This window comes from Sparus aurata, chromosome 22 (genome assembly GCF_900880675.1).
Source record: "Sparus aurata chromosome 22, fSpaAur1.1, whole genome shotgun sequence".
Classification (NCBI taxonomy): domain Eukaryota; kingdom Metazoa; phylum Chordata; class Actinopteri; order Spariformes; family Sparidae; genus Sparus; species Sparus aurata.
This window is the reverse complement of record NC_044208.1, coordinates 17,465,645-17,490,127: the sequence shown is the minus strand read 5'-3', so window position 1 is coordinate 17,490,127 and position 24,483 is coordinate 17,465,645. Positions and strand designations below refer to the sequence as shown.

Here is a 24,483-nt window from a genome sequence, read left to right as displayed (position 1 = left end):
GCAGGCTCTGTTTTTGATCTTTTGGTTTGACAGATGAGAGAAATAACTACGACATAAATAGTCTGAGGGTGTTAACTGCAAACACCCTGCTCCAGATAGAAGAAATCACAGCTTATATTCAACATCCAAAAAGTCCCAAAATGTTTTTTGGGGGAGGAAAAAAAAAAAAAAACAGTTTCTCTGTGTGGTTGAAACCTGACACTTTAAGGGGTTGTGGTGTTGGTGAGCAGAGAGGGTGAGGAGATAGAAAGCTGGGTGTCAGTGCCTACTTTCACTGCTGAGGCGCACATCTCTCTGGACTGCTGGCCGAGGAGCTGGCGTTTAATTTCGAGAAGGTAAGGCAGAGAGGACCTGAACTTTTGAAACACTTTGCACAGTTAATGCAGGTTTGAATCATTAGCAAAGAAATCACAAAAGGTATCAAGGAATTTTGGTATAATCAGATGTATACATGTAGTAAATGCACGTACTTGGATTGGATTATTTAGTTTCTGTTCTCATCAGAAGGTCTGCAGAAGCTTCTGGCGAACATGAACATCCTGCAGGTCCTGGGTCTCCTCGTGCTATCTGGACCGGCTTTTATTGTGAGTCTCACTTTTAACAAAATTAATGATATTGTGCCAAATATACTTAGAATATACAGAAAATATACTTTACTATGGGTTAAAATTGCATGTACAGTAAGGTACAGCATGTCCAAAATCTCTACATTAAAAAAAAAAAAAAGCAGAGCGTTCACACATGTGCCAGCGGTGATGCTGCTGGTTTACGTTATGCAACATTTAGGGGACGGTTAGTGGTTAAATGTTCCAGCTTCTATTTCTGCGTCTCTAGCATGCCCTTAGTGTGTGTCGGTGGTTCGGTGGTTGTTGGGCTGTGATATGATGTGTGAGAGTACTATGTGTTCCAGAGGCTGACCGAGTAGGAGTGTTGTGTATTTTGTTTTTCAGCTGACGCGGCCAGCCGATGACTACTGGGGAGAGTTTGGAGCCTATGGGCCCTGCAGTCGCACATGCGGCACAGGAGTCGCAATGAGGACCAGAAAATGTATCACATCAAGGTAGGACATTTAGACGCAGGGTGATAGGACGGGGATGATAGTCTCATCTATTAAAGGGGCACTGTGTAGTTTTGGAGAAGAAATTCAAACCCACATTTCTTATATTTACAATAGTAATGAGGTTATAATACAAACTCAGAAGTGTAATTTTTTTTTTCATAACTGAATGAACACGCTGTTCTCAGAGGAATATAAGGTCCTGAGAACACTTTTTGAAGCTAGAAAGTTGGCAGGGTCCGCCACATATCAACAGAGTAAATTCATATGAAATTGTGTTGCATTTTGCTGTTAGGGGATTTGATTTGGAATAACTGCAGCTAAGATTATTTTTCTAAGATGACTGATTACCCAAGATGTGTTCAATATCATTATCTACTCTCTCCTGCAGGACGGACGGAGGACATAACTGCCTAGGATCTTCCAAATCCTATCGAACCTGTAATACACAAGTAATCACCCTTGATTATTATTATTTTCTGTCTTGCTATAAATTACATCCACCCTCAACCTGCACTAATGTACCTTAAAATATGCCAATATTACATTTTGTATCACTGCAGGCATGTCCAGTTGGATCCAAGGACTTCAGGGAGGAGCAGTGCTCCCAGTTTGACAGAATGGACTTTCAGAACAAACGCCATACATGGGTTCCTTATTATGGAGGTATGAGAGCTTTAATATACTGTACATCCACATAATCTGTGTGTAGGTGGAACAGTAATTCTTGGTGTTTTACTCAATCCTGTTAGATTGCCAGAGGTGTGTAAAAGGATTAGGGCCACTGTCAAACTTTTTTCTAACAATTCCAACTTTTTCAAATTTTAAAATCAGAATCACAACTTGAGAAAAAAGCGAGAATTCAGAGTTCTATTTAAGCCAGGTCTGTGTTCACTGTGGATTGTAAATGTATATATCATGAGTTTATTTTTAATGCCTGTATCTGCTCTGTAGGATCCAATCCTTGTGAGTTGAACTGTGTCCCAAGAGGAGAGAACTTCTTCTACCGACACAGACCTGCGGTGGTGGATGGGACTAAATGTTATGTGGGCCGCAGTGATATCTGTGTGGACGGCATCTGCAGGGTGGGAACAAAACTAAGACTAAGATACCCAACTTCAAGAGCTCTACATTGTACTGTATTATACAGAATATCATTGTCTATTTTTCAGTACAGCTCTTTCTCAAACAGCAATCGAGTCTTTCATTGTTGCACACTGAGGATCAGAGCTCCCACTCCTTAAGGCTTTAATACACCACGACCTTTCAAATTAAAAGTCATTTGTCTCTCTCTCTCCAGCTCCTGATCCATGGAGACTTTATGGGCTTGGATGAAGACACCAATTCCGTACACTCTGCTGCCCCTGTCGCCGTCGCTCCTCACCCCAGGGAGACGCTCACATACATGTACAAGGCTGGTGTCTATGGCGAGTGCTCTGCCGCCTGCAATGGAGGCATGCAGTATCGCAGCGTGGCCTGTTGGGTTCAGGACCCAGTGAACCCCCGTGTGGTGGAGGAGACTTACTGCATCACCCAGCGCCTGCAGAGACCAGCAAGCCAGCAGGCCTGCAACATGCACCCCTGTGCTGCTGAGTACAGCGTGTCCAGCTTCAGTGTGGTCAGTACAGCAGAGAACTTCACTTTAGCAATTTGAAGATCATACGGACAGTTGATGTCTTACTGTGTGTGGCAGAAAGTTAAAGGAGCACTATGTAGATTTGGAGAAGAAAATACAACATAATTGTAGCCGTAAAGTACAAATAAGAACATGTAAATACTTTTAGTTATATTCTCTATAATTAAGTACATTTATTTGCAGAAAAGTACATTCACTTTAGTACATTTTACACAATTACTAGTCGTATGGGTGACTTTTACTTTTACCAAAATCATATTCCAACCCAGTGTATTTTACCCAGCATGATTTTTGGTTACTTTTTACAACCCTGGCTACTCGCCCATGTTTTTTATTTATCTGTGACAATGCTCAGTTATTGAAATTGATCTGGTCATGATATATGTCATATTATCTTGTTGCATACGGTGGTCAGTGCTCTGTGACTTGCGGGGAAGGTCAGCAGATGAGGGAGGTGACCTGCATGGGCTCGGGAGGTGAACATCTCCCTGACCACGCCTGTAGTGGACTGGCAAGGCCATCTTCTGTCCAGGCCTGCCGCAGACCTGCCTGTCACACACACATCACCTGGCATGTGACTGACTACGGACTGGTAGGTGAACTGGAGCAACAGCAATATTTATTATCCCTCCTCTACATCCACATTCCTTACCCTCTCCTGTCTTGTCTCTGCAGTGCACTAGAAGCTGCGGTGGTGGTGTGAGGGAGAGGAGAGTGGGCTGCTACGATACAGATTTGAACCCCTACCCAGAGGCCCGCTGTGGAACAGCGAGCAGACCTGTTTCTGTAGAGACATGCAACTCACAGGCCTGCCCTGGAGCACAAAGTGAGCCAAACCTGAACCACTTCCATGGTGTTTTTTTTTATGTTGATTGTTTGTTTTTAAGCAATGTACTTTCTCTTTAGCGGTCCCGAGTGTACAGGACCCAAGGGCACATGAAACCACCATGAGAGGATTTGTGCCCCATGTTCCAGGAGATCCTTCAGGTATGTCGAGCATGCTTACATTATGCGCTCGATCACACTGAATTATTACGTGCATACGTGTAGCCAAAGTAGTCGTAAAGATGATGTAGAAAGTATTTTGAGAATGAATGCGTAGCCTGTTATTTGAGCTCAGGTATTACTCAGAACATTTTTATGGGAATTCATCCTCGGGGCAGTAAAGAGAATGTGCCCTTGTGTTGTAATTACTGATGTCTAGACCTTGATTGCACTGCTTTCTCACTACTTTCTTGTTCTTGCAAAGCCTAAAGTGTTTCTTTTCACACGGAAAGTCACATTTAGATTCTAAAAAAATAAAACAAGCCAAATTTAACTATGACCAAATTTAATCTTAACCTTCAAAAAGAAAGCATAAACATATATTTCTACAGGTCTATGCCATGTATAGAAATAATCTGACCATGTCTGTGTCTGTGTTTACTTACTTTAGCTTCCAGGCCACAAGTAAACACTGCATATGAGTCCTACCCCTCTGTGATTGGTCCTCACTGTGCGCAGTCATTCTATGGCTGCTGTCCTGATGGGTACACCTCCGCCACTGGGCCTAGAAATGAGGGCTGCACCCAAGAGGACTGTGTTCGCACCAGGTAACCCCTCCTGGATCCAAATCTTGTGGCCAGTATATGACACAAATCTGCTGAAACCGATTAACAGAATTTTGGCTTATTAGAAAGTGGTTCAAACATATAAAAAATATTTCTTCTCAGATACGGCTGTTGTTTGGATGGGGTGACTCCAGCTCAAGGATTTGGAAGGGTTGGATGTCCTGAATACCGGACGAGTGTGTCAACTGCGGTAGGAAACACATCCTTTTTCCATCTTTGTTCAGGGGACTTTCCTCTGACAACAACTTGTTAGTTATTGAAAGATATATATATATTAGGGTTTTTATTATTACCTCTTTAATATTGTAAATATTAAAAATTCTGAGTTTGAATTTCTTCTCCAAAACTACATAGTGCCACTTTATATTATGCAGAATTATCAAAGGGGAAACTGCTTTTAACAGCCAAAACCATTTGACTCTTAATGAAAACTACTCCTCAGTTTGTAAAAGTAGTTGTGTAGTGTATGTTTGGATGTAGAGAAGCTTTGACAAGAGAAAGTAACCTGCGTGATGTCACTGTGATGTCATCTTGGATTTCAAAAAGTACTAGTTATAAATCGAGCCCGTGGAGTTTAAAGATTTGGGCTTTCATCAGCTAATAAAAGATGCTATTAAGATAGATTATGGGAAGTGTGTGACCCATATTGGCTACAAAAAACATTTTACAACACAACTTGTGTGCCAACTTTAACGAAGTTCAGCTGTAAATCCTCTTTACCTGAAGACATAAAGATTTACTGTCTTTCTCTTTCTGTCCCTTTTCCCTGAGCAGCGCACACCACCACCACCACCACCACCACCCCCTGTCCAGCCATCCACCGGTACCGTGTGCTCCCTGCCTCGTGATGAGGGCCCCTGCGATACATGGAAGGTCCGCTTCTACTATGACTCAACCATGGGCAAATGTACCGAGTTCTGGTATGGAAGCTGCCAGGGCAATGGCAATAACTTTGGGTCCCTGGAAGCATGCCAGAGAGAGTGTGGGGGTGTGGTGAGGCAGTCCCCACCTGCACCTCGCAGAGGGTCGCCCAGGGTTGCTCTGAGGGCTAGGGCATAACCATGCTCTCCACTAATACCTCCATAATCAAAGGGATAACCAGGGTGAAGCATGGTATTTGTACACTTGTAGTATTAACATATATGAAGACACAAACAGACATGTATTTACCAAATCTCATCTTTCATTTAAACATTTGATGTACACAGTACACTACATTGACAGTTGTCTAGATAACCTAACATTGTAATTGATATGATCCCAGCTCATTGTTCTGATTTTTAAAAAAAATCTTTTTGAGCTTTGGCATTTTGTTCGTAATGCATAATTCTTTCATTTATGTATTTTGCCTGATACATCAGGACTAAAATTTGAAAAATGTCAATGTGATTTACCAACATAAATCCAAAAGCTAATCAATAAATCTCCTATCCGATAACCTTGAAAAAAACTGGTGTGGTTCTTCGTTGTCATGTGAAATGTTGATTTGACATTCCTTCAGTTAAACTATTAGTCAAGTTTTACAAAGCAAAATACAAAGGTTCTGATGTAACATACTACTTGTGAAATTCAGTAGGATAGTTGAGGATTCTCATTTTTTGTTTTTGTTATTTTATGCTTCTTCTTTATACGCCTAATGCATTACATTTCCTAGGAAAGTAATGAATTGACATGCCACTTTGCTGATTAGAATTTTACACACAAAACAAATGATGAGTTAATCAGGCATTGACCACACAAACTACACAACAATCAGTAATAACCAGGGTTGGGAGTGTTCCAATACAGTAACTAATTACCCTTTAAATATGTAGTCAGTAATGTAATTCAAGTTTTACAATATCAAAGTAAGATAACCTGATTACTTTCTGTTAGTTTTCTATTAGCTTGATACCAAACATATGCCAAAAAAAAAGACTAGAGAGAAGAACTATTAATATGATGACTTTAATATAATCCTAATATTGAGTGTATATTCTGTAAGAATACACACACATAAGTGTTTTCAGTTTCTCTCAAGACCAGAGTGATTTCGATGACACTTGTGAAGTGCTATCATGTGTGCACATGTGCATGGTTACAGAATATTATATCGTTTGTTTATCTTAAAATTATAATTCTGTTAGTTATCCTTTTTTTTTTTTTTTACCAAATGTATCTGTAATATAATTACACATCTTTTTTCTGTAACTTTACTGCAATAAAGTCACCTTTTTTTGGTTTCTGGATCATGTACTTTCATTACATGTATTCTATTATTTCCCAAGCCTAGTGTCAACAATCCAGTAAATATATTGCAATATCACTGTGAAAGAAGCGATATGATATAGCACATTAGAAATACTTTTACTTTTGATATATATTTTGCTAACGATTAATTACTTATAATTACAGTTTCCCTTCTGGTAGACTATTCTAAATTTAGATTGCTGCTTTTCATTAAATAATTTATATATTTTTTAAAACAACAGTGATGCTCATTTTTCTGACAAAACTTTTATTCTGAAACGAACATCTTTATTTTGAAAGCACTTCACTGTACAACCGGAAGTCTATTTATTTCATTTCCCGTAATTTTTTTCCTCAGACGGTTACATCGCACGGGGTATTGAAAAAGCACTAAACAGTCATTTCTTATTTGCATTTTTGCATTCCTCATACAAGACAGGGTGTGTGGTCAACACAAACATGGTAAGACTGTTTTGTTTTACGTTTTAAGAGGTCAAACTAGCAGTTTTAGCCATTGCTCCTGTTATACCATCATAGCTAAGCTAACAAGCTAGGACGCTAACGTTTACTACTCTGTCAAACATGTATTTCCTCCAATTCCTTTCTTTTTAAACACATAATTTAAGGTTGACGCGTTTATGATTATTCTCTACCTGTTTGCCTACTCATGGACAAAATATGTGGGATATTTTGTGAAAAACTAACGTTACGTTGGCTGTTTCTATGATAGTGAGTCAGTTGCAGCATTTAGCTACTGTTCGAAATCCCGTAATGCTTGGTGTATGAGAGCAAAACAACAAAACTGCTTGTCAGTAATTGAGCTGATGTGGTGTGTGTATTAAATAATATTAATCGTCTTTACAGTCGCACACAATTTTGCTTGTCCAACCTACCAAGAGACCTGAAGGCCGCACATATGCTGACTACGAGTCAGTGAATGAATGCATGGAAGGTGAGTCTTCAGCTGCTTTAAAGGGATTTTCACTAATAACTCACCTTGTTGTGTCGCTTTTATTTGTGTAATAAGCCTTCAAAAAGCTGAAATCCATACTGTGTTATCTGCAGAACATCATGATTTTGTTCCAACAATGCTCCTCACGGATATAATTGAATTTACTTGACTAAGTGAAGGCCTTCTAATGCACTTGTCAACAAGTATGAACTGTTTTTATATTTATTTGGTATATAAGCTATTGAATGGTAAGTATACTGTACAGCGGAACACAGAACATGCACAGTGAGCTGGAGTTGCACTTGTAAATCAATGTGCTGAAAATCCTGCATCTCTCTTCCAGGTGTTTGCAAAATGTATGAGGAGCATCTTAAGAGGATGAATCCAAACAGTCCCTCCATCACTTATGACATCAGTCAGTTGTTTGACTTTATTGATGACTTGGCAGATCTGAGCTGTCTTGTGTAAGTATGATTTGAATAAAAAAACTCAAGCTTGCATTGAATCTTTTGATAACTTCCAGTGAAAACATAACTGTGATTTTCTTTTTTTTTTATAGGTACAGAGCTGACACTCAAACATACCAACCATACAACAAAGACTGGATCAAGGAGAAGATATATGTTCTGCTGCGGCGTCAGGCTCAGCAAGCAGCAAAGTAAAGGAGTCAGTGGGGAGATCTCCGGCTACATACGCTTTGAAGGAGCTAACTGTACATTGGGAAGAGAAGGGGTTTTGAAAAATGGGGTCAAGTGAGAACTTTTGGGCTTTATATAGAAAAGGAGTCATGCTTGGCAGCATACATGTGTTTTTAAGTTGTTACACTATGATGAGAGTCACACAAATGGCTGCAAGGACTAACTTATTGATGCAGAGGGATTCTGCCTGAAGAAATGTTCGCCAGGCCAGATGAATACTTTTTTATTTTTTTTGGTTTCTCAAATTTTGCGTAATGTGCTTTCAGTTTCCCTTAAATTTATGTGATTCTTTTTAAAATACATCCTTTCTGGGCGGTTCGATTTTTAACATTCTGTGGGGTTTTGAATGCAGGTGACTTGTTTTTAAATCGGATAAATATCTGGAGACTGACTGACATTTATGATCCCAGAAGATTTACTTTCCATATTGCATCTGTTGTTACTATTGTTGCCATTGCCTACCATCGTGTTTGTAAAATGCTGTTCTTGTAAACATTTCATTTTGCGTAGATTTCAACTGTCCCTGATGCTGTTTTCTTTTGATTAAAAATAATAAAATAAACTCGTTTTTTTTTGTTTTTTTTTTTACTGGTTTCCACTATTGCGTAAATGAGCATATATAACCATGATGAATACATTTCTCTTTGTATAGAAATTGGTTGTTGTCAAGGATCTACAACTTTGGATCAAAGTATGTGTTTAATATGATGCAGAGTGGCTAAAGTTATATAAAGGGTGTGAGGTAGAATGATTTTGGATGTTGCTGAAGCCTGTCAATAAGTTATTTTTGCTGATCACCGTCAGAAATGGAAGTTGTAGCCTGTGATGTTACTGTCTCTTTAAATGTGGCGGGCTGCCCTGTTGTTGCTGTGCTGGAAACCCCGTACTGACTCTGAAGGGACCCAAGATGGCTGATTACTCACGGGGGGGGCAGTTAGCAATTATCTGAGCAAGACGTCGTGAATGAATGGCAAATAGCTTTATAATGTAAAGCGTAACCTTTGAGTGATTACACGACTACAGTTTGTTGGTTTGCATAATTTTTGGGATGCATGAATACCAGTAAGGGGAGAGTGGTCTCTCCGCGGCCCCGAGCCAGAACATGGCGGAACACTTGGGAAGAAATAGCAGCTAACGCTAGCTAGCTGGCGTATTATTCAGACACAATTAGAAACATTGGTCGGGGGTAAACACGGTGTCTGCGGTCCGCAAGGGTGAAATAATGTTATCGGTGCACAGCTGTGGTCTCTTTGCTTCAAAGAATTGTTTAACATTGAATATGTGGAGCGTTGGCAGTTAGCATACGCGCTAGCTAGTTAACGTGTTAGGTTCGCTAGCTAACGTAACTGGCAAACGTTGCCCGCAAGCGTACACACTGTACTAATAAGCAGGCTGTGTGTTTTGCGAGCCACCGACTGTAACAGTGGGGCTTATTCTGAATACTGTCCTCTCAGCTGTGTGCTAGGACTTTGCATTGTCTGTCAGTCCTTGTTTTGTAGATTATCACGCTAGCTAACGTTAATGCCACCCGCACTGTAAATTTGACTGTCGCTAGCTTGCTACAATGGTCTGTAAGCTGATTTTGTGTGGCGTGTCGCCTGTAACCCTGGCGAAATAAGTTTTGAGGCAGCTCGTAAATGAAATAATCAGATATTGTAGTTGAAACTGCAGGATTGATTCGGGACATCTTCCTGGATACACGTCCAGGGGTTTCACTTTTAAGCCCCTTCAAAGAACTGGTACCCTGGTTGACCCCCGGCACTAGTTTGTACTGCATTGTAGAAGTGAACAGGTGTAAAAAGTAAATTGAAGCTGTGGCGTTACTGGGTGAAGCATAGACTCTGTAAAAGCAAAGAAGGTCCGGGTGAGAGAAACCGGTCACAGCTACCTGCCAGGATGACGGACACTCGTCGACGAGTCAAAGTCTACACCCTCAATGAGGAGAGACAGTGGGATGACCGTGGGACAGGGCACGTCTCCTCGGGCTATGTTGAGCGTTTTAAAGGCACGTCTCTACTGGTGCGAGCAGAGAGCGATGGTAAGTCGAGCTAACTAAGGCCACACGGATGGCTAATATACCAATTTCGAGATCACCTGCAGTAAATTGCCCACTGTAATTTTTGTCCATTAAGTAATATGTAAACAATACCTTCCACACAGTCTTATTTTGATCAGCTGTATCACCTGTATGTACCAATATCGTACCCTCCTCACGTTAGTCATTTTGCCAGCACTCATGAGCCACTTTTGTTTTTAACCTGACAGGATCTCTACTGCTGGAATCCAAAATCAATCCAAACACAGCCTACCAGAAACAGCAGGTCAGCACATAACATGTTGCAGTATGCTCATGTCGAATGAGGATTTTTCTTTCTCTGTTTACTGATTGTAAATTGGCTTTATCTTTCTCTTTTTTTATTGGAAAGGATACATTGATAGTATGGTCAGAGGCTGAAAATTATGATCTGGCACTGAGCTTCCAGGAGAAGGCAGGCTGTGATGAAATCTGGGAGAAAATATGCCAGGTAACTGCACTTCTCTCTGTGTGGGTGTGTGTTTGTCTGCTCTATCTGTGTATGTATTTGATTTCAAGCATGTTTGGGTGTTCCTGGTTTCTGATAGTTAATACCTCTTTTATGTGTTTGCCTCATTGTAAAGGTGCAGGGAAAGGACCCATCAGTGGACATCACCCAGGATGTAGTGGATGAGTCTGAGGAGGAGCGCTTTGACGACATGTCCTCACCAGGTCTGGAGTTACCACCATGTGAACTGAACCGCTTGGAGGACCTGGCTGAGCTGGTGGCCTCCTCACTGCCATCACCACTACGGCGCGAGAAACTGGCACTAGCTGTTGAGAACGAGGGCTATATTCGCAAGCTCCTGGAGCTATTCCGTGTTTGTGAGGATTTGGAGAACAGAGAGGGACTGCACCACATGTATGAAATCATTAAAGGCATCTTCTTGCTCAATCGTACTGCACTGTTTGAGGTTATGTTCTCTGACGAGTGCATCATGGACGTCATTGGTTGTTTGGAGTTTGACCCAGCACTCCCTCAGCCACGGCGGCATCGGGAGTTTCTAACTAAGACAGCCCGCTTTAAGGAGGTGATTCCCATCTCTGACCCCGAACTGCGTCAGAAAATACACCAGACGTATCGGGTGCAGTATATTCAGGACATGGTGCTGCCCACGCCCTCTGTTTTTGAGGAAAACATGCTGTCCACCCTGCACTCCTTCATCTTCTTCAACAAGGTGGAGATTGTGGGCATGCTACAGGTGAGATAGGCAGACACATAAGGTTTTTTAGAGGTGCATATGCTCTACATTGGCATTTTAAATTGAGCTTATTGCAGAAACAAATCATACAACATTTGTATGAGCTTTATACAAATAAGCCTCACAAATAGTCAACCGTCTCGGGATATAACACCAAAGGGCACGCATAAGAGAACAGTTCTTGTGCAGTGAGGACTGGGAATTATAGTAATTGTAGGATTGTACAAAGGTTTTATTTTTGGCTGATTGTGCTTTAGCTGGTCTGAGTTTGTCTGCTAGTCTTTTATGGTCATGTGATCTTTGTGTTTTTGTACTGTGTCAACTCAGCAGTGTTTATGTATGGCTGTCTCCATAGAGATGGAGAAGTGTTGTGTAAATCAGTTATGCTGCGCTAGAGGAAAACTGAAACTAGCACACTGTTGACTCTGTTACACTGTACTGTGTGAAATTCTGAAGTCAAACACTACTGATATGGACCTTTTTCTTCCTCACTTACCTCGAGGCAGACTTTCTGAATGTTACATTCATTCAAACCAGAATCGGATTCACTGGATCACACATATCATTGAATGGAAGTTGGTTGGCATAGTAAAAAACTTTAAACATGTACCCTATCAGGGAAATGCACAAAAATGTTAGGATGTAGTTATTCAGACTCATATACAGCAGATAACAACTGTAATAGTTTTTGATTTCAGGTTGTGAATTGAATTTAATGAGGTGTTTTATAATGGCAGTATTTTTCACACTTACATAAGTCACTGGTAAATATGGTGAATGTTAATTTTTGTTTCCTGGTTATTTCCATCTGAATCATACAGTCCTAGATGAACAACAACATTGTTGCCAGCGGGGTGCACGATTGGCCCTCATGTTAGGGCCACTGGTGCAACCCCCCCTCCCTTCTTTTTAGCTTGTATGTGATATTCACTCCCTCCTTATCTCCCCTTCCCTTTTGATGTCAGGACGATGAGAAGTTCCTGACAGACCTCTTTGCACAGCTAACAGATGAGGCTACAGATGACGACAAAAGACATGAACTGGTATGCCAGACCTTCATCAGACGTAATTTATCAAATACTGTTCTCATTTTCTCCTCGTTTGATCGAGCTGTGTTTATTTCTCCTCGTAGGTGAACTTCCTAAAGGAATTCTGTGCATTCTCACAAACATTACAACCTCAAAACAGAGATGCCTTTTTCAAGACATTGTCAAACATGGGCATTCTACCTGCACTAGAGGTCATACTGGTGAGTGCAGCAATCTTGTTATGAGTGGTAATTCAGTTTATTGGTATCAGTAGCTTTGGTGGTGGGGTGACACTTTTTGGCAGGAGGATCATAGAATGGGACTTAAATTGGACATTGAAATGGCATACCCCTATAAGAAATACATGAAGCAAAGTCAGTTAGTAATCATCATACGCTATGATGGTATGAGTGTTTGCAGTATGTCAGTCCAACTCTTCATCTTTTCTGTACAATGCTACCGTGGTGTATTGTATAACATTGTGATGTGACTGAGGAGGCAGTTTTTTTTTATTTTTGCCTTTGTGTGTGTGTGCAGCTCTTGTTCAAGTTTAGTGATTAAAAAGTTTGAGCCTGTAACTAGTTTAATGGTATTTCAGCACTTCTCGTAAGGGGCCATGGCTCGGCATTTGTTCATGTACAAGCAAATTAATTCCACAAGAAAACAAACTATTTCTGTTGTCTCTATGAGGTTAAACCTTGAGGCTATACGTGCATTGAGCAAACAAACAAAACCGTTCAAAAAATACCCAAACAATGCATCACCACTGTCATGATATGCATCTTTTCATACAAACATCCCACCTTTTTCTGTGATTTTTAAATGAGCAATGATTATTTTGACATCCTGTCAAAGTTACTTTTACTACACCAGTGACAGCCGAAGAATGTCTCAGAGGATAGATTAGTCAACCAAATACACTTTGTTCACTGACAAAGTAAACCAGCTTGTTTACCAGCTAGCAAGTTTTCCTGCATTTAGCCAGCCCCTGAGCATACAATAGGTGATGTGTTTGTACCCTGCAGTACCACCCACTACACTGTTTAATTAAATTTTATGAAAACGTACCTTGGAAGAGGCATCACATGTATGTGGGGAAAAAAACAAAAACAAATGCATAAAGCATATTAAAACCTCAAATAGTAGACTACTCATGACACATGTACACCTTTGCACATACAGACATTTGTGAGAGTAATGCTTCCAACCTCCTTCCTGTCCACACACACCCTTAGAAGTAAACTGAGAAAAATGATCTGTGAAAGTAGATGTTGGTCATTTTATTTTAGTGATGCCTTTTGTTTTCATAACAGGCTTATATTTTATTGATTCCCAAGGTGAAATTCCCAATCCACTAACAAATGTAATGTGTGTTCATATAACAGGGAATGGATGACGTTCAGGTGCGTGGGGCAGCCACAGATATTTTCTCTTATCTGGTGGAGTACAACCCCTCCATGGTACGAGAGTTCGTTATGCAGGAATCTCAGCAGAATGATGATGTGAGTATATGATCACAGTCAAATGCGTCTCACAGGTGGATATACACAAGTGCTGGGTTACCGATGATTGTTTATTGGCCTTCCAGGACATCCTCCTAATCAACCTGATCATAGAGCATATGATCTGTGATACAGACCCAGAGCTAGGTGGTGCGGTGCAGCTGATGGGCCTACTACGGACTCTGGTGGACCCTGAGAACATGCTGGCTACTGCAAATGTGAGTTTGTACACTACTCTGAAACACGTCGACTTATCAGGGCTCTACACTGACATTTTCCGAACAAGCACATGTGCTCCTAAAGTAAAATATCTGGGAGCACAAAGACATATATGGGAGCACAAAAAATATTTATTTATCTATTTTATCGAACACTTCACACTTAAATAGGCAGCACAAACAAAATGATTTACAGTGTTTGATTTAATTTTTTTCATTTCAGGCAGTTTCAGGCAATTAAATTTATAGTGATTTCATTATTGTCATTTAATTTTGTATCCAATGTGTACTAAAAACAAAGGATGTCAGTTGTTCAATTGCATATTAATATTCATATAAAATAGAGGAAGTACTGAAATACAATAAAAAGAGGTGTGTCTTATTTGGCCTACTTAGGAACATGATTTGATGCTGGTTTGGAGTCACTGGGTCACATGACATGGAAGCTATTGAGAAAAAAAAAAATAATTCCTACATATTGATATAGTTTTTTTTTGTCTTTTTCTTTTTTTCCGCTGTTACATATTAATATTCATATGAAATAAAGGAAGCACTCAAATATGATAGAAAGAGATGTGTCTCATTTCTCTAGCTTACTAATACAATCTGCTGCTTGTTTGGAGTCACTGGGTCACATGACATGAAAGATATTGAAAAAAACGCCCCGCTGGACAGCCGCGCCTCCGTCCTCGGTAATAACGCCTCCGCTTGCTCCTCTGTCGGCTTGTGATGCTAGGAGCGGCGTCCATAGCAACTGGGTCTTGTCGGCGTAGGTCCCTAAATCAGTTTCAAGCGATTCAGCACGAGGCTCTGGGAGGTGAGCTAACCGTCCTCCTGCTGCTAAGACTGGGCAAACCCCTCAGTATTGTCACAGTTGGACCTGAGTGAATATCCGAATATCTGACCTGAAACTAACTTCACCACAGTCCGTTGACCTGTCACTTCTCGCGTGACGCTGGTTACTTCATTACAGAAAACTACTGTGATTGGTGCGTTGTGGCCAGAGGATTGTAGTTTTTGAACGATCGCGGACAAAGTAGGTTGTGTAACTTGTGACCTTAGCTCGCACGCCTCGCACCCACGTTTTTTTAGGGGCAAATGTGAGTGAAATGCTTGCACTGTAGAGCCCTGCTTATACAGATGCTGAGTACTTGATATGCAGGATTTCCCTTTTGTATCAAGTGGAAGTGTATCCTGATAAATTCGGTCCAGTCAGACTTGATCAAACAAAAACATTTTCATAGTCCTTCAATTTTCTTTAGATAAAACAGAAACTGTGTTCACAGTTCTGTAGCCAAGAGTTAGACAGCATTGGAAAGAGAGTATTACAGTTAGCAAAGAGAGGTGGTGTTTTAAATATGAAACTGCCACATTTGCTTCTAAACATGCAGAAGAGAAAAATGTGATGTGTGGATATTGGCTGTTGAACAGAGTACAGATAGGATAACTGTATCAGGGAAAAAATGAAAATTCCAGCCCAGAAAGCTGGATTTTCCTGTGGAACAAATTTGTCTTGATAAGTGCTGCTTAGTGCCAGCAGTGTAACAGGCTGGACCAGAGTTCTACACCTTCACCACTGTTGTTAACAATGGGGTTCTGTGAAAACATTCATTAGACTAGCACAGGGGTACTCAAATACAAATCTTAAAGGGCCACAAAGATTTTTTTTGAATGACTCAGAGGTCCATGTATTGAGGTCGGTCAGGCCATATGCAATAATTCTGTAATATTCAAAACAAAATGTCCTTTTCATTCTAAACAACAAAATATGAACTAAAATAAAATGTAATTTCCATTTTAACATAAATTAAAATACGTAGTTGAATATTTCCTCTTTTGGTTTGCCTTCAAACATTGTGTCCATCACTTCAGTCATGCATTATTTTATTTCATTGTGACATAGATGTGACAAGAATCCTGCTTGCAGCTTGATATGACGATTTCAGTGCATTTATTTGTGTTGTACTTATCTCTGAATTTTGAGGAAATGTCTCTTCAAAATTCCTATGCTTCGTCTCATAATGCCGTTTCAAATTGGAAATATTCATCACAGCTTCTCCTGGCATATTGTAACGCCACTTGTGGACTGTGGCGCAATGGATCTTGGGTATTCTGTTGTTGTTGGTGTAATTATGGTTCGTGAATGTGTTTGTGAATAAGATGATATGTAAGATGGTTGTGGGTTATTTCACGTCATTTGTTCTGTGATTAAATGGTGTTTTAACAAGGATGATACAAATTTTGGCACCGTGAGTGAAAGGGTGTTTGCCGGGAGAAACTCCCCGTCCGTTACATTCTATGCAACATTGCATATACATGAGATCGCTAACGTTAGCTGAAATTTGTCAAACTGCGCGAGTGGTAAAGTAAGATGAAGGATTTAAAACCGCTGCACTGACAGGTACGTGGAGATTGTCCCGGTTGGAGGCAGAATAAATGCAACTTTGAAGATCGTATTTCTGCGAGTTGCCGATTATCATTGTCCACTTTGTCATAACAGTTTACTTGGAAACACGCCATATTCAATCTCTTACCACCAGCAAAATGTGAATACGCGAAGTGCTCCGAAAACGAAAGTGAAAGTTAAAAGTTGCGCTCTGTCTGTGTATCGTTGGCATGGAGACAAGTCCCGGTATACACGTGCTGACCCAACCAAAACTCATAGTGAAGGAATGATAGTTCGGGGGCCACAAACAGGAGGCCGGCGGGCCGGACGCGGCCCGGGGGCCGCCTATTGAGGACCGCTGGACTAGCATGTCGTGCAGCTTGGCAAAAAATGTGTTCTTCAACTTTTTCCTCTCCAGAAAACAGAAAAGACAGAGTTCCTGAGCTTCTTCTACAAGCACTGTATGCACGTCCTCTCAGCTCCACTACTGGCCAACACCACGGAAGAAAAACCTAGCAAAGGTACTGAATACCTCTGAGGTAAAATTGTGTACCTGTGTGTTGATTTTGTAAATGGAACGGTGAGATAAATGCACAAGTATTTCATGTTACTTACTACCTTTATTCTTCTATTAGATGATTTTCAAACATCCCAGTTGCTAGCCTTGATTCTGGAGTTGCTGACATTCTGTGTTGAGCACCACACCTACCACATCAAGAACTACATCATCAACAAGGACATTCTCAGGAGGGTACTGGTGCTCACTGCCTCTCAGCACGCCTTCCTGGCACTATGTAAGTCTCACATAATCACGATGACATCTCTAATTCTTAGCACCTGTCACATTTAAAAGCTCATTTTGAATATAAATTACTTTGTTTTAAGCTCAATATGATTTTTTTTTTTTTTTATCTCCATGCCAGGTGCCCTGCGCTTCATGCGGAGGATAATTGGTCTGAAAGATGAATTCTACAATCGCTATATCATGAGAAATTTTCTCTTTGAGCCCGTCATTAAGGCCTTCCTCAACAACGGCTCACGCTACAATCTCATGAACTCAGCCATCATTGAGATGTTTGAGTATGTCCGTGTGGTGAGTGTTTCTTTTTTCCCATAAAATGTGTGTTTTAATGTCACTTTTGATTCTGTTGTTGACATTGGCCACAGTGACTTGGTGCTATACAAATACAGATTGATTAGAATGACAGTTACACCATCAGATTTGAGTATCCTCTTGGTTCATGTAGAGCTCCACCAAAGAGCCTGCAATCGTTGCGGAAGGTTATCTGATGTGTTCTTAGAATTTGGGACGTGTGGGCCGAACTGTTTCTTTCTTAGCTGAAGCCGACAACGGGACAAAATAAATGTAAAGAGAGACATAGTGGAGTTCCTATTTTAGTATCATAAATAAGTCTACCCCTTACATGACCTGCAAGTGACATTATTCTAAAACGCATAAGAATAACTCCCCCGACATGGTTAGAAAATCCTGCCTCTAGAGCCAGCTGCACAACAAGAAAATGTCATAGCTTGATCAGAATAGCCTGACCTGACAAGGCAACTGAGAAATTAATTGTATTTAAAATTTGGACAGTTGCCGCATCATGGTAGATGCACTGTATATTTTCCTGCTTTTTTGGCCTTTGCCACTCACACCTATGGATTTTTATGCCCTCACAAATCTTGATTTACCGTAATTCAGTATTTATGCTAATGATGACAAAATAGGATGACGTGAAACTTTACTTTGGCGTCATAATCCTCTGCAAAAAACCTTCCTGGTTGGTACTCATGCCACAACTCAGGAACAGAAGGGAAGGTTGTTACCATATTTCACGTACAGTTGGATACTGAATTTGTGACTTATCTTGGCTTGCTATCTTAAATCTGTGCTGATTATAGAGATCTTTTCTGCCAATGGCTTGAAGATGTGTGTGAAGCATCCACGTTTTTAGAATGTGTTACCTTTTCATGTCCTATCAGAATAGACATACAGCAGATGCCTACGATAAGCTCTTTGATTGTCGTTGACTGTCGTTAAATGTGATGAAGCTCTCTACTTGTACTTGAAGACAGCACTTTTCTCCCTGGAAATTACTCAGTTGAAACGAACATGTCAGTACACCTGTGACTCTGTAATTCTAGTTTTTCCTGTTCTGTTGCTTTTGTCCTCAGAGTTCAGCAGTCTGCTAAACCTGTACAACAGAAACATTTTTAAGAATCAGGCATTGTCTTGTAGCATCATAATGGCTCACTCCTACATAGACTGATTTCACCTCAATTGAAAGAAAACTTTGTCTTATTTGGTTGGTTTTCATTTGGGCAAGTGATGAGGTGAATTGATTATCAACCAGCCAGTGGTAAAAAGTAAAAAATCCATACATACATATTACATACATACTTGTTTTTAGGCTGTTGAGTGAAGCAGGTCTCCCAGCCACCTGCATGATTTACCAGCCTTTGGCTAGTGGCAAGTACTAATTTTGTGCCCAGCATTCATACATATGATTTTTTTAAATGAATTTTATATTTGGTCATGTTTACGCTGATAAATGCAAGTTGGTCTGAAGTGAATTTAAATGCATTTCTGATTACGTTTCCCAATCAGATCTGAAAACAGGAAATGATATTTGCAGCTTGTGATATATCACTTTACCAAAAGTCCAAAGTAGTGAAGTAGTGATGCATGTTTTATTGATTATTTTAACTTGTTTGGTGTTTTCTCTCTCCCTCTCTCATTTTCACACTTCTGCTCTGCCTCTGTCCTCAATTCTAAACTACACACCTTACCTCTTCTTTCTTTCTCTATCAATCTTCTCTACTACTGGGTCTCTACACCCCTCTTTTTCCCCCCTCCCATTGCTCCCAGGAGGATGTGAAATCTCTTACAGCTCATATAGTAGAGAACTACTGGAAGGCTCTGGAGGATGTGGACTACGTCCAGACGTTCAAGGGGCTAAAGCTGCGATATGAACAGCAGCGAGAGAGGCAAGACAACCCCAAACTGGATAGGTGAGAAAACCAATCTAAACTACTACTCCAACTATTACACTGTCACTGATGATTTAATGAACGAGGCAATCCCTGTGAGTCTGTAATAAATGGATTAAACAACTCAATGTGAAATCCCAGTTGGGGAGCTCACATTGGTAAGCTCTTGAAGTGACCAATATATAATTATATGTGCATCAGGTGTTTGTTGGAGTCAATTGCAGTGTTTTAGATGGTTTGTAAATGTGTAGTAGTGTGTGGTTTACATTGAAAGCCAATGTATTATATACTCACAAGAATATGTAAAAAATAAAATATGTAGCATATGTTAAAATTGTTAATTGCATGACTAGCAGATTACCCCAGTTGTCAAGACTTGTTACTCACATTAAGTACAACGTTCTGGTTTAAGAAACACTTCTTTGTTATACTCTTTGAACATACAGTGTGTGCATTTTCTGTTTTGACCACTAAAAGGTGCATTGTCTTCTCCAGCATGCGTTCCATCCTGAGGAACCACCGCTTCCGCCGTGATGCACGAACACTGGAGGATGAAGAGGAGATGTGGTTCAACACAGATGAGGATGACCTTGAGGATGGTGAAGCAGTGGTTCCTCCCTCTGACAAGATGAAAGCAGAGGAGGACCTCATGGAACCTATAAGCAAGTTCATGGAGAGAAAGAAATGTATGTATGAAATGCAGTGGTTCTATTCTTGGCAAATATGTTTGTCATCATGGTGGTTAATGGCTAATAGTTTGTAAAATGATAATGATGTATACTGAATGTGGTGTTTCTAAATCATCCTGTAACCTTACAGTTTCAAAAAAAGGACTGAGGAGAGAGGTCTGTCAAAAGACTTGCATTGTTATTCCCAGGGGATGATGATGTGATAAGAAACAACAAACTAATAAGGATGTGAATAAATCTGAAGTTTTATACAATTAAATTTGGTGCATTTCACAGGCAAAAGAACAGATCCGGGGGTAAAAAAAACAACAACATTGTGATTAGATTTTATCGAAGTCCTGGATTGCTGGCAGACCATGCTGTAATTCTCAGAGACTGCAGAGTTTTATTTACTGGCCCCAAGTTGTCATCCACACTTAGTCAAAGTGCCATTTTGATAGACAAACTTTTTGCATGCTATTTGCCAGATGCTTCCTGATGGTTCAGTGCTGCTGGAGTTTTAGTCATGATAAATTTCCTGTCATTATACATTTCTGTACAGTTAATCTACAGCGGTGCCTGAATGGACATTTTTCTGCATTGTACAGTACCATACAGGGAACATAAAACTGGTTGCATGTATGCTTGATTGGACATGGCACGACCTGAACAGTCACTCAGAAACAACACACAGTGTTGAAAAACTTTACAGACATGCATGTTAACAGCTGTTCGCAGAGCTAGGTATTTTTCTAGAAAAACAGTCATTTGAGATTCTATGAAGGCGTATTATTTTTACAGTAGATACATTTTGTTCACTTATCAAATGTTTTTTAGAATTTAAAAAAAAAAAAAAAAGAGCGAGAAGGGAAATGACTAATGAGGTGCCCTCTCTACCCCCAGTGAAAGACCCAGAGGACAAAGAAGTACTGGGGAAGTCAAGCTTATCAGGCAGGCAGAACCCCAGCTTTAAGCTCGCCTTCTCTGGCTCCACTAAAACCAGCCTGTCCAGCCCTCCGTCATCTGCCTCATTGAACCCAGGTTCTCCTGGATCACCGGGTTCTCCGGGCTCAGGGGCACGTAGCTCACCCTCCACCACAACCGTAACCACAAAGGTACCTGTCAGCATATTAATGTTGCTCTCTGTGGAGAGAATGCATATATTGTCAGTGTTATTGAGCAGCAATGTGTTTAAAGATGAGGACAAACATTTTTTGCACAATGTCTGTTCTGTATCCAGCACTACTTAACTGAAAGGAAAAAAGAATTTGGTGAAAATTGAGATTTAACTTTGAGTCTTCACACTTTGACTGTCAATTTTCACACAACTCCCACACCTTGTTGTTTATTGTACGTAGAATGGTCATCACTACCACTGTGTCATTGGACAGAATTTCTACTTGTTAGTTTGATTTAGAAGGAGTTACGAACTGAGGGGAAAAGACTAATATAGGACCCTGGTGCAAGGGTCTGCGCACCAAAAATGACATCACTTCTTGCATTGGGCACGGAGAGAGTGCTGCGCTATTGATCTCAAGATTGAAGCATTTAAAGAAACAGTTGCTGGATGTTACTCCAGTTATACCAGTACATGCTTAGCCCTCGAACAGGCTTTGCTATTGGTTCGTTTAAACTCATTTCTCAAACACTTAGATTCTGGCACATTGCCTGTGTGGCTGTTTAGTCATTAAGAGATCAATGCATCCTCAGCCTAGAGGAGCTGCATGGCAGCGCATGTAGCAATATTCCTCTGGTAAACAGTCATTGACTTCCTGATGCGTCACAGAACGTTCTGGGTTGTGGTAATAGCCATGAGCCATGACTGAACTGAAGTGATCATTTTGAGTGTAATGTAATGTTTGAGTGATGTAAGCAAGAGTAATCACAGTACACAAATGGCTGTGTTTGCTGTGCAATTTGAGACAGCATTTTGACCATTACCAGGTGTGGGTATTTTAATTTTTATTCGTTTTTATTTTTTTATTATTGAAATTTTGAAAGGTTTCTTTGATATAGTTTTGCAGTACAGAAATTGGAAGTAGTTAAAGTTGAAAACATAACAGAGCTGCTAATTATAGTTGCCCATCTGCTAAATTTGGTAGTGTAGGCAAACAAGCCAAAACCAAAGTCAATGAGATGGTTTGTAGTATTATCTTGATAAAATAACACTATGAAGTGTCCGACCAATTTTTTGATTTGTGCCTCTTGTCTTCTTCAGGGAGGTTTAGTAGGACTGGTTGACTATCCTGATGACGACGATGAGGAAGAAGACGACGAGGAGGATGGGGAGAGTAAAGAGGACCCTCTGCCCCCTTCAAAGAAGTCCAAACTGAGCTCCTAAAGAAGCTCCACTGTCTTAGCTTGTGCTATGCTCAGACAGTTTCAGCGCATAGACATTACACAGGAATGATCAAACTTGTAAACAAAATGAATGAATGAAAGCCACACCTCGCCGTCAGCGGGTGGCCAAAAGAGGAGTGGACTGTGATCGGACACAAAGCCTCCTCAGACTCGCCCACTTCATACAAGTGCCAATCAGGAAAGCAGGAGTGAAAAAACGTCAGAACAGACGTGTGAAAGTTGGGGGAGAAAAGGTGACACTCAGCAGATTGTCATCAGACTTGGACACCATGAGACCGGTTAGAGTTTGGTGACCAAGCAACTGGAGGAAAAGACGGCATACAAAAACACATGTACACGCAGAGTGAAATCCCAGAGAGCCCGCGGGCTCGGACCATAACCCACTGCCCCCCGCCCCCCACTCAGGGAAGGACATCACAGCGGCCCAAATGGGTCGGCCAATTAAGACCCAGAACCACCACTCGCATCCCCATACCCTCTTCCTCAGACTTCACCTTCCTCCTTGTTTCTTTCTACTTCTTTTCTCCTCTGCTCTTTCTCCCTCTTTGTCTGTTGCTTTTTTGTCTATTTTTTTTTTTAAGTTAGTATATAGGACCAGACGGGAGGCAGCATGTGGCAAAGAGCTGTCCTTGTTGTCGTTTGATGATGTCAACAGTGTCGTTGTTCCTCAGCGGACGTTCTTTCTCTGAAGAGAAAAAAAGCCAGCAGTTTCTTCATTATTTTCTTTTTGTTCTCTATTTGTCTCTCAATCGTTCTCCTGTTTTTTGTATATGACAACAAAAAAGACCTGCCTTTAAATGTTCAGGACGTTTTCAGTCACACTTGAACAGGTTTTTAAAGACCTCAGTAGGTGAGCTAGTTTTACCCTTTTTGCCCTTTGAAACTGCAGATTTTTTGGAGAATTTGTAATCCCGTCTTGATTAAAGATTGAGTGGAATTCTAGATGTGATGAATTTTGTCATATCTTCTCATTTTTTTCCTTTTACATGAGTGTACACTTAGTTGTTCAGAATATTTGGGACCATTAAAATGATCTTTGCTGTAAGATGTCCTACTGCCCTTTGTCCTAATAACTCAAGTGTTTCCTCGCTGCATCCTGCTGTTATTTATCAGTCTGGGTTTCCTCAGCACCACAAGTATTTGACCGTTTGAAGCACAGACAATGCTGTTCGGTTCAACATGGTTCCACACAGTGTTATTGGGCAACTCGACTCTAATCTGTGGAGATCAAGGAAAGCTCTCCAATTCCACCCCGTAAACTGTAACTAAAGATTTGACTCTCATTTTATCAAAACATGTGGACTACAAAATGTGTGGTCAGATGTTCTTGTTCTAGGAAAAACACGATTTATTTTGTACCTTTTTAGTTTGAGTTCTTCAGGAATCAAAACGCTGCCAATATGTTGTGAAAATTAAGTGCTTCATTTTATGGGCAGACCTCAGCTGCTGATGCCCTCGTGATCCACCAGGTGGCAGCCGTAGTCCATAAAAAAATTGTTTGAGGCTCGCGCGCTGTCCTCAACAGTCATGTCATCTGTACTTTGAAATCACAGTAAATTTGTTTGGGGTGGTGTCAGCTAAGCACAGGTTCACACTGCAAATAGATTGAGACCACTTGATGCAACTATTGCCAAAAATACTGACTTGGCACTGTTGATACAGTACCATGGTATTGCAATTATTTTGCTACGGGTGTTTTTTAATGGGCCACTTTTATGAGGATGAAGTGTAGTACTTATGACAGCATCCCAACAAATGTGATCAGAGTGACTATTTTTAACAGGGTTCCCTTTTTAAAAAGTTTGATTACCTCACATCCTGGAAGGAAAAAAGATTGTGTTGAAGTGAAGGTTAATACCTATGTGTGTGCT

General features: G+C 40.5%; 3 protein-coding genes across 6 annotated transcripts; all 3 read left to right on the top strand.

The window, feature by feature from the left end:
- Positions 1-249: 249 nt before the first annotated feature.
- Positions 250-6,438, top strand: paplnb (papilin b, proteoglycan-like sulfated glycoprotein). 2 transcript variants are annotated; one of them, XM_030405869.1, is made up of 13 exons: positions 250-335; positions 505-584; positions 951-1,060; positions 1,449-1,509; positions 1,621-1,723; positions 2,012-2,142; positions 2,358-2,675; positions 3,109-3,285; positions 3,369-3,519; positions 3,600-3,680; positions 4,129-4,285; positions 4,406-4,493; positions 5,078-6,438. In XM_030405869.1, exons 2-13 carry the CDS (start codon positions 531-533, stop codon positions 5,360-5,362), a joined length of 1,716 nt encoding a protein of 571 aa, XP_030261729.1. In that variant the 5' UTR covers positions 250-335; positions 505-530; the 3' UTR covers positions 5,363-6,438. The 2 variants fall into 2 exon arrangements, with proteins under 2 accessions (XP_030261729.1, XP_030261730.1); XM_030405870.1 differs by having other exon boundaries at positions 267-335; positions 508-584.
- A 400-nt stretch (positions 6,439-6,838) lies between these two features.
- On the top strand, positions 6,839-8,744 carry erh (ERH mRNA splicing and mitosis factor). The gene is made up of 4 exons (XM_030404938.1): positions 6,839-6,994; positions 7,397-7,484; positions 7,828-7,948; positions 8,044-8,744. The coding sequence occupies exons 1-4, from the start codon at positions 6,992-6,994 to the stop codon at positions 8,144-8,146; spliced, it is 315 nt and encodes a 104-aa protein (XP_030260798.1). The 5' UTR covers positions 6,839-6,991; the 3' UTR covers positions 8,147-8,744.
- A 138-nt stretch (positions 8,745-8,882) lies between these two features.
- smek1 (SMEK homolog 1, suppressor of mek1 (Dictyostelium)) lies at positions 8,883-23,657 on the top strand. Of its 3 annotated transcripts, none has more exons than XM_030404935.1 (15): positions 8,883-10,220; positions 10,448-10,503; positions 10,609-10,707; positions 10,841-11,458; positions 12,424-12,501; positions 12,591-12,707; positions 13,872-13,988; positions 14,075-14,206; positions 17,011-17,113; positions 17,228-17,386; positions 17,516-17,685; positions 19,465-19,604; positions 20,061-20,269; positions 21,155-21,366; positions 22,470-23,657. In XM_030404935.1, the coding sequence occupies exons 1-15, from the start codon at positions 10,079-10,081 to the stop codon at positions 22,590-22,592; spliced, it is 2,475 nt and encodes an 824-aa protein (XP_030260795.1). In that variant the 5' UTR covers positions 8,883-10,078; the 3' UTR covers positions 22,593-23,657. The 3 variants fall into 3 exon arrangements, with proteins under 3 accessions (XP_030260795.1, XP_030260796.1, XP_030260794.1); XM_030404936.1 differs by having other exon boundaries at positions 19,462-19,604; positions 20,079-20,269; XM_030404934.1 differs by having other exon boundaries at positions 19,462-19,604.
- The last annotated feature ends 826 nt before the right edge of the window (positions 23,658-24,483 follow it).

Coding starts and splice junctions, on each gene's coding strand:
- paplnb (XM_030405869.1), top strand. CDS start 531: ATGAACATCCTGCAGGTCCTGGGTCTCCTCGTGCTATCTGGACCGGCT. Junction 1,724..2,011: donor ATGGGTTCCTTATTATGGAG/GTATGAGAGCTT, acceptor TCTGCTCTGTAG/GATCCAATCCTTGTGAGTTG. Junction 3,286..3,368: donor ATGTGACTGACTACGGACTG/GTAGGTGAACTG, acceptor TTGTCTCTGCAG/TGCACTAGAAGCTGCGGTGG.
- erh (XM_030404938.1), top strand. Junction 7,485..7,827: donor AGTGAATGAATGCATGGAAG/GTGAGTCTTCAG, acceptor TCTCTCTTCCAG/GTGTTTGCAAAATGTATGAG. Junction 7,949..8,043: donor GCAGATCTGAGCTGTCTTGT/GTAAGTATGATT, acceptor TTTTTTTTATAG/GTACAGAGCTGACACTCAAA.
- smek1 (XM_030404934.1), top strand. CDS start 10,079: ATGACGGACACTCGTCGACGAGTCAAAGTCTACACCCTCAATGAGGAG. Junction 10,504..10,608: donor CAGCCTACCAGAAACAGCAG/GTCAGCACATAA, acceptor TTTATTGGAAAG/GATACATTGATAGTATGGTC. Junction 14,207..17,010: donor ACATGCTGGCTACTGCAAAT/GTGAGTTTGTAC, acceptor TTTCCTCTCCAG/AAAACAGAAAAGACAGAGTT.